General features: G+C 36.1%; 1 protein-coding gene across 4 annotated transcripts in view; it reads right to left on the reverse strand.

Moving 5' to 3' along the window:
- TMEM131 (transmembrane protein 131) overlaps positions 1 to 13717 on the reverse strand; it is a 99800-nt gene that overhangs the window by 49917 nt on the left and 36166 nt on the right. For all 4 annotated transcript variants that reach the window (XM_049834116.1, XM_049834117.1, XM_049834118.1 and 1 more), the window contains exons 4-5: positions 9684 to 9752; positions 408 to 531 (exon numbers count right to left, since the gene is read on the reverse strand). In XM_049834116.1, the coding sequence (XP_049690073.1) occupies positions 408 to 531; positions 9684 to 9752 (193 nt within the window). The remainder of the gene's footprint in view (positions 1 to 407; positions 532 to 9683; positions 9753 to 13717) is intronic.

The raw sequence follows: 13717 nt of genomic DNA on the forward strand, positions 1-13717 counted from the left end.
CAGTAGTCATAAGTGCATTAGTGACTGCTTCACACTAACACACTTTTCCGGAAAACTGTAAGAACAGTTTGTTCCTATATGTGCTTTAAGGCAATGTACATTTGGTCACTTCAGCAACAATGGAGATCTGCTGTTACACTGTCAGTTACAGTACACATTACCAACATAGTCAGAACTCCTATGCAGTATTTCACTCCTCTTCTAGTAGAGTTTGTGTGTTTTTCTGTGCTCAGTTCAAATTTGCTTGGTAACTGATGTGAGAATCAAGAACTGCAGTATCTTAATACTTTTAGGTACGTAATTATTGCAGTAAGTACCTCATTTAAAGAAGGGAGGGAAATCAAGCTCCCATTTGGGGTGGGAAGGGGGAAGGAAAAAACTAATTTTGAGAAAGCAGAATAACTTACCCTATTTTGAAAAAATGATGCATGAAAATGTGATGTTGTAGCAGATATTGATACTAACGTAATTGTTTCTTCTGAGCTGGGGTTATGTAGGTAAACTTTTTCCATTTTTGGCATTCCAACTGGCCTGTCAAAACAGAGAGACAATATTTTTAAAGTGTTAGAATTATAGAAAATAGAGCATTGGGCTTTGTCCCATTAAACCAGATAGGAACATAACAGTGATAAACACTGACAATAGAACTTTGCATTAAATGTTTTTTCAAGTAACATACATAAATTCTACCTTGAAGAATTACTTAGTTAACATCTTTTCCTTTTTTTTATTGATTACTTTTCCTGAAGGCTTACCTAACATTGTTATCATCCTCTAAGATGACACCTATCCAAAACGAAATTCTATTTTTCAGGGTTTTACTTCAGAGTCAGAAGAGGCAAAGTTTTCTATTCCTGTCCTAGAACTCTAAGTAGTTATCTTAAGAAAGTTGCACACAACAACTTAAAATAAACAGAACACACTCTAGACAAAAGTCTAAGCACAATTTTTTTCCTGATAGACTGTAAGTAGTCTTACCTAGAACCCAGAATTTTTCTGATATTATATTTTATAATATGGTCTACAGAATTAAGTACACAGACATGTGCAGCAACAACTATTTTATTTGTATAGTGCATTTGAATTCATACCTTAAGGAAAAAAAAATAAGAAATGCTTGAGATAAATTCTAGAATTTACAAGTCTAAACCACAGAAGTCAAACAGTTAAACAACAGCACACTTTTTCAGTAACAAGACATGCTAACAATTTATTCCACCCAAGCTTTAGCTTGCTCCTTTTTGCTTACAACAGCTGACGTGACAATAAATGTTTCAGTTTCACCAATTATTTTTCAGACTTTGGTATCTCTTCAGAATTTTTTTCATGCCTTTTATCACATATATGTTAAGCATCAGCACCAAAGCACTAATAAAGCATGTAGATTACAGTTTGCTCCAAATTAAGTTTTGGAATTCAAAATAGTTAACTCTTAACTTTCAGGCTACACGTATCCACGTAGCACTCCCTCCAATGTCACCTTCTCCAAACGTTGCAAGTACTGCAAAACAATTGCTAAGAACTACTATCTGTAGTACCTGAAGTGATGACGACCAGTAACAGGCAGTTGTTCTGCCATCCTCTGTTAACTTTATCAGGCCAAATTAATAAGCACTATTGTAGTTGCATGGTTTTTCAACTTGGAGGGGGGCGTGTCTCAATAGATAGAGCAACATAGGTTTGCTGTAAATTAAAGGTTGCATTGAATGGAAGATTTATTGACAGTAATCAACCTATACCACAATTTACAAAGTGATTGTGGTAACAGACAGAATCTCCTAGTTATGAAACATGGGCTAAACAGATAGATGCTAAAGACCAATGATATTAATTCAAAGAAACAATTATTAACCTTCAGTAAACTGCATCATCACTAACAGTAGAATATATCTGCACTCTACTGCTGTAAATCTCTTTGCTTTGCTTGCTGAGTCCTCCTAATTCCATGTCTCCCTCAAACATTTGATCCTTCTTTCACTGTCAATAAAAAAAAAAAAAATAAAAAAAAATCTCATTTTGACTTCTCTAACTTAACTAGTAATGAAGACGACAATTTATCTCCCCACCTTTTAAAACCCATACAAAACCTAACATCCGGGTTAAACCATAACATAAAAGTATTCGTATCTGTTGCCAGTATAGATGGGGATATTAGAAAGGGAAACGGTTTATCACCTGTGATGTTTTGCATTAACTGCTGCAACTGCTACACTGTTGATCAATGGAATCAAACAGCCCTCCAAAGTTCCCCATCTCTACCCCACACCCAGCAAAAAAACCCACCAAAACCCAAAACCAAACCCAAACAAAAACACCACCCACAAAAACACAGCTGAGAAAGGCTGATATGGAGTTACCCAGCACTCCCTGAATCCTGAACCCACTGCTTCAAACACACCGTCACTGACATCAGTACAGATGGGCTTGAGTATTTTATCTGCTTTGGTAACTGTGAAAGGCATAAGCAAGCTTTTATAACAGTCAGCAATTTCGCAGTGAATTTGTTGTTTAGAGAAAGCGGTCATGCCTTAAACAAATACTCTCTGATTCTACCAACACCAAAAAAAAAAAAAAAAAAAAAAAAGAGTCCAACTCCTCTAACATTAAGAAAGCTCTTTCAGTCTCTCCTGAGGATCAGCTGTCTGTTCCCTAGTTCTCACTGCAATTTCTTATTCTCCTCAGTGGAAGACGTCCTCCCAGCACCTTGTTGCAACTCTTTTGCTTGCCACAGTGCAGTTTCTGGATACTTCTCTTCCCCAGATCAGATTCAGTAGCTCCCCAAGAAGGGGAAAACATACTCCTCCTCTATTACAATGCACTCCAACCTGTCTTTGTAAGAGGAGCTTAGGAGCTGAAAACAAGAATCAAGCAGAACAGTTCCCACCAACCACAACAGCAGGAAGCAAGAGAAGATGAGGTAGATTTTAAGCACTGTATTACGTGTGAGCAAACGACATGAGTAGCTTATCACCTGCGGTCTCTACAGCCAGCCAGAAAACCTAAGATCATAGTTGACTTAAGTGATACTTTTTATGATGCATAATGTGTAAAACACCACAAAGCCAAGAAAACTACATTGAATGAACCGGCAATAAAAATAAAGTGCCAGCCTGTTCCTGTCAGAAAAGTAGTTTGGAAGTAAGACTCATTATCCCAGGAAAAGTTTCAAATATTAACGACATTTTAAGACTTTTTACGCTTTTTCAGCTCTGAAAATAGGGGAATATAACACACTATATTTGAGAGGCTAAAGCTTATAAAAAACAACTAGTAGGGAAGCAGCCATGACAGACATCACAGTTCACTAACTTCAGATTCCAGACTAAACCACCACAGTATAATTATAGGTGATAAATGCAGAAGTCACTAAAAAGGAATTCTGTTGCTAGGACTATGGTTTATTTTACTATTTTGTTGACCATTCTGATTTTGAAACAATGAGTCTAGTATTATGTTTTGCTCAGACACAGCTTTCCCTAAATTTTTTAAGCTTGATGGTAGCCAAATTTACAGAGATAGGACAAACCTCACTTGTTTTTTCTGCTATCAGACATGGTAAAATCCAGGTAAAGCAGTGTGCACCAGACACCTTTAATGAACCTACATCCCAAGCAATAATCACATAAGGGATGCTCTCCAGGCTGCAGATTATCAAGCCAAAATGATCTGAACAAGTATAGTGTTACCTGGTATTAAATTTTACAGCAGAATTTCCTGGAGCAGTCTCAGCTAGCATTTTTCATTGCAAGAAGCTGGTGCAGACATACACCTTCAGGCAAACATGAACTGTCAAAGCACTTAAGATTTTGCTCCTAATCTGTTGTCCCTGCATAATGCTAGCTCCACCTACACTGATAAAAACCAGATACCACAACCTAGATGCAAAGATGGTAATTAACAAGGGTGAGGTGCCTATTCAAATGGGTAAAGACAACTGTGTTCACGTTCTTTACTGCTGCAACTTTCCAAAGTCTGAGTTAATATCTGCAGTGTATTGTAAGCATGTCCTTGTAATGGAATTCATTCCTGCTCTAGGGATCAAGAGGTGGATTATTTTAAAAAAGGAAACCACCTCCTGCAAAAAGTTGGGGAGATGAGCCCTTGATTCATTGGCTCAAAACTTAACTTGCAAAAATATCTAGCTACTCACTGGGAAGCAAATATGGATTGAGAAAATGCCTTTTAAAAGAGCAATTACATTTATTCTTACCGCATATACTTTAGACACCCCTGTAAAGTGCTCACTTGATTTATGAAAACTGATACTAATCTATTACTGAAAAGCAAAGGATATAAATTCAGCAGATACATTCTTCCTCTTCTGTCTCCTATTGTTTCTAATGAGACTGGAGAGAGAACTGAAGTCAACCAACAGCTTCCCACTTACATTTTGGAATGCTGGGAATATAGATAAACAAACTCAAGATTCAATTCAGGTAAATTCCTCATAAATTTGAGAGTTTAACACATTTTTCCCCAAGTATTTTTTCCTTTTAGCATCTTTGACAACTGCTGAAACAATCTTAAGACCAGTTGTCACAAAGCATATCAAAAGCTTCACGTGGGTTAAATCAGTATCCTGGGTCAGACAGGAATGAGTAGCAGATGCCTGGAAGGTAGAAGTGTAACAATGTGGAAAGCATACAAAGTCAGGTGCGCAGAAAACTCTCCTAGCCTCTAAATATATGCAGCTTGGGAATTTCCTCAACCATCCAGAGGATCAGAGAGAGCTCCATCAATAAGAACTTGGGTGTTGACTTGTATCCAGATACTTTTAATGAAATGAAATGAGTTGGTCTTACAAGGTTACCTCTATAGATACTGAAAGGAAATGCCTTTTGTATCCCATCCTGTAGAAAATGCTAGTCCTTTACGTGAAGGAAGCCTGCATGATGTACAGACTAGAGAATTAGTGACTACAGAATTCTTCCTGTTTCACGTGAAACTGTATGCATCACTGGTTGAGTGAAACAGACAAGTTGCTGCTTTAATTAAGTTAGAGTAACAGAAGCACATAAGTCTGAGAATGCAAATGTGTCTCTAACTTGAAAAAGTGAATGAAAAGAGAAGGGGATTAGTTTTGTATATGCACTAGCCTATAGACCAATTGTTTCTCAGCTTCCAGATTTCACTGGCTTTCAACAAATCAAGAAATTTCTTTTATATTACACTTGACAAAATTTAGTGTCCATGTAACATACTAAATGGAGCAAACACCCCATTTTATGTTAGAAATCTAACTTAGATCCCATACAACAAATCATATCTTTTCCAAACAGTTAGCAAAACCCCATAGACAAAACACCAGTAGTAGAATCTTATCCAATCATGTCATCAACTGTGATTTGAATGAATCTAAGAAAGTAATAAACTATTATTTGCTTAGGCAGCATTTGCAGTCTAACATGAGATGCGACCAAAACCAGAGGTAGATCTGGACTAAATATCAATTTACTGTCAACAGTTGTTACATTTAACAAACTCCAAGGGAAATAAAAATTTCCTTTTGCAACATTTTTTAAAAACACCAACAATCTCAAACTCCCATACATTAGAAGTGTATCAATTGTACTGTGTAAATATTTGGCTGCACATTATAGGTACCTTATAGGTCCTTTCACCATTTGTAAATATACTTGTTTAAAATGTAAGAAAACTAGAGATTTGGATAAACTCTCCAGTTGCTACAATTCTCCACTATTTACTGTTAAGAGATTGGAGTTCTTGAAGAAAATAGACCAATTTGCTAAACTTATGCTAACCCTATGTTACTCGAAGTAACATAAGGTCTCAAGACCTGCAAGAAGGTCTCAAATATTTGAGCATTACCAAGCAATTGCTTTCAAGGTCAGCTCAAGCTTTCATAGAATATCCTGCCAAATACTAGAGCTCACAAATAAGAAACATGAAAGTGTTACAAAAAAACCCCAAGGAAAACATTTCAAAGGAAATGCAAAGCAAGACTGTTTATAAAGAGAAAACCAAAAGACAGATTTTTCAGAATGCTGTCCTACCAACGGCCAAACTTTGACTAGAGAATGGAACCTTGTTCAAATTGAGTGAAGCAAGAACCTCCATTCACCAGAGAAGTATATGTTGATCAAGGATTAAAACATTACTTTTGCTAAAAGTATTTTGTACACTACCAGTCATTTCTATGAAGCAGGAGTAAGATGTCAGCTTCATCTTTAAAATAATTCCACATTTTAAAATCTAGATGGTAAGCAGCTCTAGCTGATATTGTGTTAATATCCTAAAATACTCAATACCTATGCTCCACTACCAAAAGTTACTGCTACCGAAAAAATTGTGAAGAACTTACAAACTTTACTTTTGATATAGTCAGAGTTGAATTAACACAGATGAAGGCAATGTATCAAGATCTATGAAGATTCAAGCTGTCCCACAAGGCAGGTGGAAGAACTGAATATAAACTGCCCTGCAAGAGTATTCTTCACTGTTCACCCAGATGGGCCACCTGCAAGAGCTCCAATATGAAGACTTGTCTCAAACACAGAAAGCCATACAGTTAATGACTGTTCTGCCAAAATAGCCTCTGAGCAACCAACTCCCAAAGCTATGTATGGATGACGACGTAGTGGTTACTGTTTGTATGTTAGAACACCTCAATTATTTCATTCCCATTTAACAACAGGGGAGAGTAACAGATTAAAAGAGATTACAAGGAAGAAAACACAGCTAGGAATAAAGGCAGCTAGTTGTGGAGTTGGTTTTGGGTGGAGGTTTTTCTGCTGCTTTGTTTACTTTAAAACCCCAAATCTCCAATATCTAACATGTTGCAGAATTTGTACCAGAGGAAGGCTTTTATTGCTTCAGAAACACAAGCAGGAGGCTTGCACATTAAATAACCAAATGAGTATTCCACTTAGTCCAAGCAGTCCCCCTGGAACAGTGATATGGGAGAAACTGCCTCAGTTCTACCCCATTCCCAGAGGTTTAATGTATACAGAGAACATCTGGGATCTCTTCAAGTGAGCTAACGATTTGCATATCCTAACATACAGCATACATTTACATTTCCTTTGATAAATGTGAGATTACCTGGACTGCCTTCAAAGTGGTAGATTATGGTAGTGCTTATTCTATATTAAAACAGCATTAACACACACACCCCCCAACTGTTATAAAAAAGATGTATAAGGCCACTGTAATCTCGTCCCCAGGTGAAACACAGTAATTGTCTACAGCACCTATTTATCAACTTAATACTGACTTTAATTTTCTGAGATCCCTAGATAAAATAACTTTTAATAAATATTATTTCTGCTCAAGTTGGCATGTTTTTGAAACATCTGATTAAACCCACACACTCTTGGCAGACAAAAAAGGTCACAGGAAGAATGGGCTAGCTTACAAGTGAAATTAGATGTTGTAACTTTCTTAAGCCTAGGAATGATACATGTTGATAACTCAGCATAGACATGAACTTTGAATAAGATTGCTCTACTAAATGCTACCTGTTAACAAAACACCTTTTAGGTACAATACTTATTCAGAAACTAAATATGCATTTTATGCCTTTCCTAAAAATCATTATTACCAAAGAAAGAAAAGCCAGAATTTGAATGTGAAAACCCTATTTTAAAAGGCAAAAAAGCCCAAAGCTTCAATCTGCTTTATTTGACTTCCAAGAAGCTTGGCACCTGCAGATTGTTCCCACCATAAGGTTGAGTTACTCACCATTTCTCAGAGTTGGTTCACTTTTATTTAAATTCCTAAGTACAGGTTTAAAAATGAACTTTGGGGCTCTATATCTAAACCTTTTCTAAAACTGTTTTTGACATCTTACTGAAGTTTAATAAATCAAAAGACAATTTCTGCCTGAGATTGTGACCTAAACTACAACAGAAAAATTAATTATCATATGCTGTTAGAAAAAAAATTAAATAGAACACATAATGAACCAAGATCTAACACACAGGTTCTTTATTTTAACTGATAGAAGGCAGTGACCCCCACTGCAGTTCTGAACTTATTGTAAAGAACCCTTCTTAAAAGTAAGAGATTTGCACTACTTTGACAGTATACTAGATCTACACTATTTCTTCAATGCTTTCAGCTCTGACAAGAACAGCTTACCTAAAAGCCAAAATAGTACTAAGAACAGCTTAAAGTATTTATGATCCTGTCTGGGATCTATTTTTAGCAAAATAAAAATTAAAAAAAAAGGCATCTTTGGAAATCCACAAAGCAAAGAAGTACATGTAGCTTTCTTCAGATAAGCATGCAAACTATAGATGACTTTTAAAAGCAAGACATTTCAGAGCACTTCAACAAAACACCTTATTCATATTAGAAAAAGGTGTACAAAATACAATGTCAAATTCTGTTATTAGTATGAACTGAAAATTTCTACATTTTTAAGAGAAAAATCACTTAAAACCAAATCAACAGGTAAGTTTACAGTAACTCTAACAAGAAGCAAACTGCTCTACAAGTTTGAGTTTTTACTGCACTCACTAATTTGTTAACTATAACCTAATTTAATTATAGCAAAGATGCAGTAGAGCAGGGCTTATGACTAGGTATTTTACTATTCAATTTAGAAGCTCAACATCCTCTTATCTAGGACCAGTTACTGACATTACAAAAAACAAAACAATGAAAACGCACAACACCAAAAGCTAGAGAATCTGAAATTTTGAAGGAATAAGGAAGAAGGGACAGAGTGATTTATTATGTCTTTACATAATAGTAACAGTTACAATGTTATTAGACTGCGCACAAATAAATTCTATAAAATGAGGCATTTTCATAGAGCTTTGCTATTTAGTGGCATTACATATTTTTTTTTGTATAAAGGTTTTTTCTGGAAAACTACTCTATGCAAACAATATACAGTTACAGCCTCTCTTATTTCAGAAACACAGAAGTATACACCATGTTGTATCAAACATGCACTGAGGCTGCATCCATGTACACCAACTCCAGAACTGATTTTTGATTTTGACTGTTAACAAGAACAATGTTTGTAGGTACCTATACAGAGGAACCAGTTACTGGTAGGAAAAGTTAAGACTGAAGTAGTTCTCAGAGGAACTGATTACAAACAGGTACATTGTTGAAATTGTTAAACTCCCTTCCTCCTATCTTTCTTTTATCTTTTAGAGAAGTCACAGGTAAGTTTGCTGTAAACCATTACATTCAGCCACTGAGAATCAAAACAGCAACCAGCTGCAAGGTGGAGCACAGAGCTAGGTTCCTGAAGGCTGTTTGTTCTCCTTGAGGCTGTTATTTTCACAACTGTTCTAATAACTGCAGATTCACTGACAAAGTTTTTTTTCCCCACCAAAGCAATGGTAAAATGAATATACTAGAATAAATGCTGTCTGATATGGGTTATGTACAAGCAGAAAGGTAATCTCACCTCAGCACGTTAAGTTCCAGACTTAAAACTGTTTCCACTCTGCAGAGCAGCCGTACAAGTACCTAAAAAGTAAGTACAAGTACCTATGCTACTAAAACCATGGCAGCTGATAGGTCACTACATGATGTTTAAGACCAAGTACACCGGCTCTCTGGAACAAGTAGGTCAACTACACTTACAGACAACCTATCAATGCAATTTATGTGTACAACCTTCTCCATCAGTTTTAAATGCTCTTGAGATGTTTTTTTTTCCATTTGTCTAACTAAACAGGTCAAAAGACTTTTCAACTTACTGTTCATGGAAATCCAGCATTGGTGGCTCAAACCGGAGAGGTCGGCAATTTCCCCGATACAGGGATACACTGCAAGAAAAATTAAAATCCTGTAAAAGATACTGTTAAATGATACATTTTTGCTCCCTCCCCATATCAAATTGCCCTTTCTTAGCAAAGTGTTCATTAATACTAATAATAGAACAACTAATTCAAAAGAAGAAACTGCCTGACAAACTTGTCCAGTCAGACTACTATAATTTTACCAGCCACTTACATGATTATGTGGTCTCTCCAAGAAAGGTTATGCAAGAGTATGTATCTTGGAAATGGACATAATTGAAGTGTTAGTTTTCCTCTACATAGTCATGGCTAAATGAAACAGTAAGCTAAATAGGTTTATCTCCTCTTTCATAGCAATATCCAAACATCTTCCTCAATGTATAACAGTAATTTACATATGCATTATGAGTTTCTATCTACATCTATACTAGGACATAAACAATCTTGGACCCATTTGATGGTACTGAGGCTACAGAGGAGAAAACAGCCCATGTCTGTGCTATTAAAAACTCATAATCTCCAGTAGACAGCGACTCAGCTCTAGAAACTTTCCTTAGCTTTGCCTATACTAACCTCCCACTGAGAAGTCTTTAGGAGAATGCTAGTAGATGAAAACTAAAACTTAGATACCACTCAAACAATCCAGCAGCAAAGACAACAAAGTATCTAGAAACATTCTCTACTACTGTTTATTTTACCAGTACAGTTATATAGAGCACAATCAATAACCCACAACATAAGTTACAAGAAAAAAATACAAAGCAGCTTTGTTGACTGAAACATTTTCTTATTCAGAATGATGTGACTGTGACTACACTTAAGTATCTCTATAATTCAGTAATGCTTTATTTTGGGCTGAGTAAAAATTATATTCATACAATAAAACATAAAACAGGGAGACAATAATGTAAAAAGAAATAAACAGGAAAGGCTAAAGAATGGCTCAAGACCAATGGCTTGCTTTCTTCTTTAAATGCTTCTGTTTCTTACACTAAAATAGCACTCTTGGTTTAGATCCTTGTTTTCTGACTTTGTATCAATTCTAGACACCCAAAACCAGAGCTGCAGCCAAATGCAGCTCCACAAACCCAGCCAGGGCAGCAGAACCACACAGCTCTGCCTCAACAGAGGGAGAAGCCAGGAGAGGGAAGATGCCCTCGGACAGGCACAGGTGGCTCACCTTATGAAAGCTGAGGCCTTGGACTCAATCTAATTCCATCCAGCATACTTCCAGAAAAACTAATTCTTGATCAAATTTAGATATCTTTCCATATTCCAGAACTACTTCAACAAGGAGGCTATTTACAGGAGTAAAAATTTAAGACTAGGGTATGAAACCTTAACTGTATTTTCTAATAGCACTGATCTGGGCAATGACAACAGTGTAACAAATCAACAGCTTTTTTAATAAAAATAAAATGTCTTAATGACTCACTCTAGTACTCCACAACTGAATCATCACACTTCAAGTATAATACACGTGTAATAGGTAGATCTATGCACGCTGATCAATTTACAGCTCTCTAGGTTTGGATGTTGAAGCCTCTTCAATACCACTTAGCACTCAGTTGTTAAAAATAGCTTTATCCACACAACAAAAGTAAAACACTATTGAGGCAAGAGTAGGCATAGTACAGTCAGCTTTAGTGTATACTTATGTGTGTGTGCACACACATGCATGTGTGTATATATGTGTGTGTATATATATACATCACAAAACAGTAGAAGCGAAGGTGTAAGACCCTAATAGGAAGAACTGTATTCAGATCTACAGAAAATTACAATTTTTGCTACTATTAAGTGCTGCTGCAACTCATTATGGTTGTCAAATAAGAGAGAACTTGGGTATACTTTCTCAGGCTAAAATCAAACCTCGTGGAAAAAGTGCTCAACAAAATGAAATTTATAAAGACACTGGACGTGAGAGAGTAAAGTTGGAAAATTATATTAGCAGTGATATTTTGAAAGGATAAAACAAATTGATAATAACTGTTCAAAGTGATCACCTCACTTTTCAAAGTTTATGGTCCACTTTTAAAAACATTTAGAGTGCATTTTTAAACTGGAAAGGACAAAAAACTCACATGCCTCCATTGTCAAGATAACACTAAACAGAAACTACCCTTCTTCAATAATGATTTTTAAAATAGTTCTGTCGGTTTCTTCCAATTTCAAAACTCTGAACAGTCAGCCAGCACCTCTTTTTTTTATTGGTAATTATTGGTAAAAGGACATATCAATTCCTTTTACGGAAAAGTTACCAGAAATATTTACAGTATTTACAAAAGCGATAATGAACATCTTTATTTCAAATGCATTGAGAATACAGTTAAGAGTAACTGACCTAAATTGAACAATCAGGACATACACAGTTCTCCACATACATGAAAAGTTTAAGCAACATTTTCTCAGACTGCATAGCTGTATTATCCTGGATAGCCATTTAGACAACACAGTATTTTAAAAGGCTAAAGGTTGGTAAAGGCAGCTACATCATAATGAATGCCAGTTATTAGAATAAAAGCAACAACTGTAATAAGATTCAAATGGGAACAAGCAATATTGGAATTCCCAAACTTCGCCTACTGAAAGGTCCAACATGAGTCAACTTGTAGCAGACTTACAAAAAGATGTTAATGTCTGCTCTGCTGGGCACTTGCTCACTGAAGGCTGGATACTCCCACGGGTAGGGCAACTTTACAGCATAATGACATTTAAGTTAATTAGTACTGTATGCATGTAGAGCTATGGCTCCTGGTCTTATATCAGAATTTAAACATTTTCCTTTCCCTACCCCTCCAAGTTTTCCAACTTTCAAAGTCAAGAAGAACAACATGAAAAGATGCATGTGAATGAGAGAAGACTACTGACATCTGCCAACAAGCTACAGCAGACCAAGAACTGGCCAGGAGTCACGTGAACCTATGAACCAGGAATGACTAGTTCCTGCTGATGATTTAAGACAGTCCCGACACTTTTTCCCTTCTGCAAGGATTTTGGTTTTAAAAATAAGACTTCAGAATGAACTATGCACAGCCCCTGACACAATCATTACCCTCACCATACCATCCACTCTGTCATCCAAGTGAGAGGGCATTTACCGCAGCTACTAACTACTGTACTGCTACTACCCAGAAGCAACCTACTACCAGATGCAATTCACTGAACTGCAACTTCATGTCTTAATAAGGTTAGTCACAGATGCAGTATAAAGATGGTCAAAATATCAATGCCTGGAAAGACTGTAGGTGATATGGATGTCCATCTGTGATAAGACACAATTTTCTTCTGTTTAGGGATATTCTGCAGCACTTCTATAATGTTTTGCTGTTTATCACAAAGTACTAGGCACTCAATTTTAAATAATCCATACACATCTCTGCATTTGGAGATTAAGAAAATGCTTGTCAAATATAGTATTTAAAGATTTCTGCAAAGCTGGGCAATAACTGTTTCTCTATAGCCTCACTTTACCTTTCTAGCTGTCTGGGATTTCTGGGGGAGGTCTGTGCTCTGTGGGATCTTATCTTTAATTGCTACCGTGGAAGATTCAAGTCTAAGTGTTACTCTACATGTATTTTTCTCACATTACTTTTCCAGTTGTTTAAAGGGTTTTATTTCCTCTCCTGTGCCACAAATTGTCAAGAAATAAAGACAATGGCATTAAATCGTCAAACAGCAAGAGATCTCATGATTTTATTTAGCAACACAAACTCTTAGAAAGCCACTACTTTGTTATTTCTATTACCACAAAATTAAATGAAAGTGTGTCCAAAAATAACCACGTGAATTTTTAAAATGACAGGCAAATACCTCACAGTGGGTACTTTTTGTGCCACAACATCCTTGAAAGAGCCACCTCAAAGACAGAACATTTTTGGCTAAAAGAATAACCAATCACATTTCCCTGGGTACATCCATGACTTGTTAATATTTAAAAATAAGTCTGAGCTGCATATAACAGAAAAACTATTTAAATTTTTATAGTTAAA

The sequence above is a fragment of the Accipiter gentilis genome, chromosome 31 (assembly GCF_929443795.1).
Source record: "Accipiter gentilis chromosome 31, bAccGen1.1, whole genome shotgun sequence".
NCBI classification, from domain to species: domain Eukaryota; kingdom Metazoa; phylum Chordata; class Aves; order Accipitriformes; family Accipitridae; genus Astur; species Astur gentilis.